Source organism: Thamnophis elegans, chromosome 1 (assembly GCF_009769535.1).
Source record: "Thamnophis elegans isolate rThaEle1 chromosome 1, rThaEle1.pri, whole genome shotgun sequence".
NCBI lineage: Eukaryota > Metazoa > Chordata > Lepidosauria > Squamata > Colubridae > Thamnophis > Thamnophis elegans.
In genome coordinates, this window is record NC_045541.1 from 68,686,365 (window position 1) to 68,690,390 (window position 4,026).

Here is a 4,026-nt window from a genome sequence, read left to right on the forward strand (position 1 = left end):
CGACAAGCTCTGCGTCTTAGCCACTGAGCCACCGTGTCCCTCTCATTAGATATCTATACCATAGTGTAATTAATTAAGCAGATAAGAAGTAGAGAACCAGTGACAACCCAGAATGCCAGATAACATGGACAACATTAAGAGATGCTGGGAGATGTTCAGCAATCACTTGAAGAGTTCAACGTTAGTTCCTTCTGTGATAATGTTAATCCAAAACTGGCTTAGAGGGTATAATAATGTTATAGATAAATTGAGACTCAAGTCTGAGATGTAACCATTTTCTTCAAGACCTTCCTTAAAGCCTGCTTGATATCTTTGTTCCTAAGGGTGTATATCAAGGGGTTCAGGAGGGGAGTGACAAAGGTATATATAAGAGCTAATTTCCTATCCTCATCTTCTGAAGTGCTGGACTTGGGACGTAGATACACAAGGCTGCAAACTCCGTACTGTAGGATCACAACTGTCAGGTGGGAGGAGCACGTGGAGAAGGCCTGGTGCCGCCCAGATGTGGACTTAATGCGGAGAATGGCAGCCACAATATAGACATATGAGATGCATATCAGAAGAAAGGGAATTGTTAAAACCACGATGCCAACACCGTAGAGCACAGTTTGGTGAATTTGCGTATCAGCACATGCCAGCTGTAGCACAGGTGGTACGTCACATAGGAAATGATTGATCTTGGGTTGGTAACCGCAAAAAGGCAAGTTGAAAATCAAGACGGTTAGCTGCAGACATAGCACTATGGCAAGGATCAGGGAGCCAATCACTAGCCACATGCATACCTGCCAGGTCATGATGAGGGTGTAGCGAAGTGGGTGGCAGATGGCTACGTAGCGATCATACGCCATGACAGCCAACATAAAACAGTCAGTGCTGCCTAGGGATGTAAAGAAGAACATCTGGATGGCACAGTTCACCAATGGGATTGTTCTGTGGAAATCAGAAATGCTAGCAAGCATTTGAGGTACTACTACAGTGGTATAACAAATTTCCAGAAAAGATAGGCTGGCCAGGAAGAAATACATTGGGGTGTGCAAGGAACGGAGAGTATAGATAATCCAAAGGATAGAGATATTACCAAAAAGAATTATGAGATAGAGCAAAAGAAAGAATGTGAAGATGAGATATTGTATCTCAGGATCAGTGGAGAATGTCTGGAAGAGGAACTCATAGGCAATGGATTGATTATCCCAGTTTGTAATTGTCAGATACATCTCCTCTATCACTGCAAAAAAGAAAAAGAAAAAAAAACTTAAATAATTATGTACAGTATATTTCTATAAGTTTCAGAGTCAAAAACCTGTGGGTTGTATGATATTCTGATACGTGAAATCTCAATGGTTAATCCTAGGTTTTTTTTATTTCCCTGCATCTCACAATTAGGCTCGGCCCAAGCAAATTCTAACACTTCCAGGGTATTATTTTAGATGTATTACAATAGTAATGGTCCAAAACTGACCAAGTAGATACGAAAACTGATATTTACGGAACTTCTGTTATCAATGGGATATAAGCACTTCACCCTTGTCCTACTATATCAGGAGAGGGCAACCTTTGAAAACAAGGAACTACATTAAAAGGCAAGAGATGAGTCCAGGTCCCACAGAAGATTGAGATTAGACTTTGGTTTAAATTCAGTTGTGTGACTTTCCAATCTCCCAATAGAACACAGAGAGAAATATATTTTCAGTTGCTCTGATGTAAGAATGTTAAGACCTATGAAAACAAGGGGTTGAAGAGTTGAAGTTGATTGAGATTATTTAATAAAACAGCTGGCATTCCTGTACCTGTATAGCTCTCATAAGACTTACCGCCATCAAAGAACCGGGTTCTACTGATGCTCTTAGTATAATACTTGCTTGTCTTCCCCCCAAAAATTGCTTTCTCACTTCCAGTTTCCAGCTTTCACCCATTGCAGTATTGCCCACTTTCAACCTGTGGGCAAGGAAACAAAGTGGGGAAAATGAGAAGGCATCCCTCTGCATAAATATTTGGAGTGTGGGAAAAGGCCCAGAATGCCAAATGCAAATAGTAGGGCAATACATTAGTAGCATTCTTCTGGAACCAGCAACATTCATGAATTAAGTCATTATATAATGACAGCTGGTTTTAGTGGGAGGGGGAAGGGAAATTGCTGGGGGTGTATACTGGAATGGATTGGCCTTAAGGCCACAGTTTTATTCACTTTTTTTGAAAGACAGTTTCACTGAATAGAGTTACTTTTCTTACAAAACGTTAGGGTTAGAATATCAACAAATATAGAAGTCTACTATGGTTTGTCTATTTCTGTCATTAAATGGTTTACTTTATCTGCTATTTATCTGCTATTCTTTGAATAAACCTTAAGGCTGCTTTCATATTTAACAGTGCTCATGAAGCACAAAAATAAAGTCTCCTTTGAATAGAGCCCAGGTCCAGGTAATTTCATGGAAGTCATTTTCTCAGCAAGGGAGTAAAAGTGGTTTGCCACTGACTTCTAGATGTTTATAACATTCTCTAGTTGAGCCTTGATTCTGATTAGTGGAATCCCATTATAGTACTAATCAATTTAGCCTGCTTAGCTTCCCAAACCAGATAGGTTCATACATGTCAAAAGCAAAAAGCACAATTATAGAATACAGACCTAGCTTATATGTAAGTTTTCAGGAGTTTATAGATATTATCAATTTAAATCTTTCAAGAGCTGCCAATATTTGTGTTTCAAATAAAATTAGTTTTAAGTGCTGTGACATCTAAAATTTTAACTATTGTTTAAAAAAAATGATACATTTATTGATTACACAACAAATAGACCTAAAACCAGAATTATTCTTATTAGGTATACTATCGGGGAAATACAATAAAAGAATTATATATTTAATGTTACACATAACAACAGTGGCTAGAATTACATATGTACAAAATTGGAAAAACGGAAGCACGTCTACAGATGAAATGGTAATAAAGAAAATATTAGAATGTGCCAAAATGGACAGGGTAATGATGGAACTTAAAGATAGATAAATAAAATTTTAACTATTGTTTTAAAAAATGATACCTTTATTGTTGATTTCTATTGTTCAAGTTTCAGAGGAAAATGAAAAGTCCGACAGAGGAAAAAATTGTTTGAATGAACAGAAATGCAAAGCTGAAAAATATTTATAAGGCAAAGTATAGCATTTACTGAAAAGGGAGTAATTTCTGAATTAAAACAGTCTCCACTCCATCACTCTGAAAGATTGCATTGTCATATTCTCTGTTAATCTTTGCAGCATTCTCCTTTTAAAGGTAAATCATTTGATGTAAAAATAGTATTGTTTCTAGGAAAATACAGTCTGTAAGTTGATCCACATGTACAGTATTCCTAGATCACTTTCTCTCATAAACAAATAGCTACAGAAACTGATTATATCATCCATTCCAATTATCCTTTTCTCACTGTTATAACTGATTCTAACAGTACCCAGAATGTCTTCAATAATCCCAACTATGGTCTTGAATTGGTGCATTTTCATTTGCATTCTGCAGTCCAAGACCGTAATTGTGAAAATTGTTCTGAATGTCAGCAGAATCAATCCTGATTTGGGGAAGAAAAACATTTAATCAATTTTCATCTGTTAAAATCTTTCAATTTTTGCTCACTGCCAACTGCAAACCCAATGCAGGAGAAGGAATAAAAGGGGAATAAACATGAGGCAAAAGAAACTCCCCCATCTCTAAATAAAACTTGAAAAAATATCTGGCTGAAATCCAGAGGAGTGCCAAAAAGTCCAGTCAACAGCCCCCCCCCCCCATCAAAAAACCAACACCAGACAAAGGATCTAACTAAGCTCACCAATGCACTCTTACCTTGTAAAATGCCTCTGATCCAGGATTACAAAATAAAATGGGAGCTCTCTTCTTGGTGCTGTTTTCTATCTCAAAAGATGAAAGGGAAATGAAATTTTATCAAACACCTATGAACAAGTTGGTGAGCTTTCTTGGTGGATTATCTGTGTGTTCTTTTCTGAGATGAATCCAGTTTGCAGTACTTGTTAGATTGAATCA

The 4,026-nt window shown here is 37.2% G+C and overlaps 1 protein-coding gene across 1 annotated transcript; it reads right to left on the reverse strand.

Annotated features, from left to right (window-relative positions):
- Positions 1–254: 254 nt before the first annotated feature.
- Positions 255–3,488, reverse strand: LOC116505092 (olfactory receptor 10Q1-like). Its single transcript, XM_032212426.1, has 2 exons — positions 3,419–3,488; positions 255–1,225 (listed from the first exon to the last, which is right to left on the reverse strand). Exons 1-2 carry the CDS (start codon positions 3,486–3,488, stop codon positions 255–257), a joined length of 1,041 nt encoding a protein of 346 aa, XP_032068317.1.
- Positions 3,489–4,026: the final 538 nt, after the last annotated feature.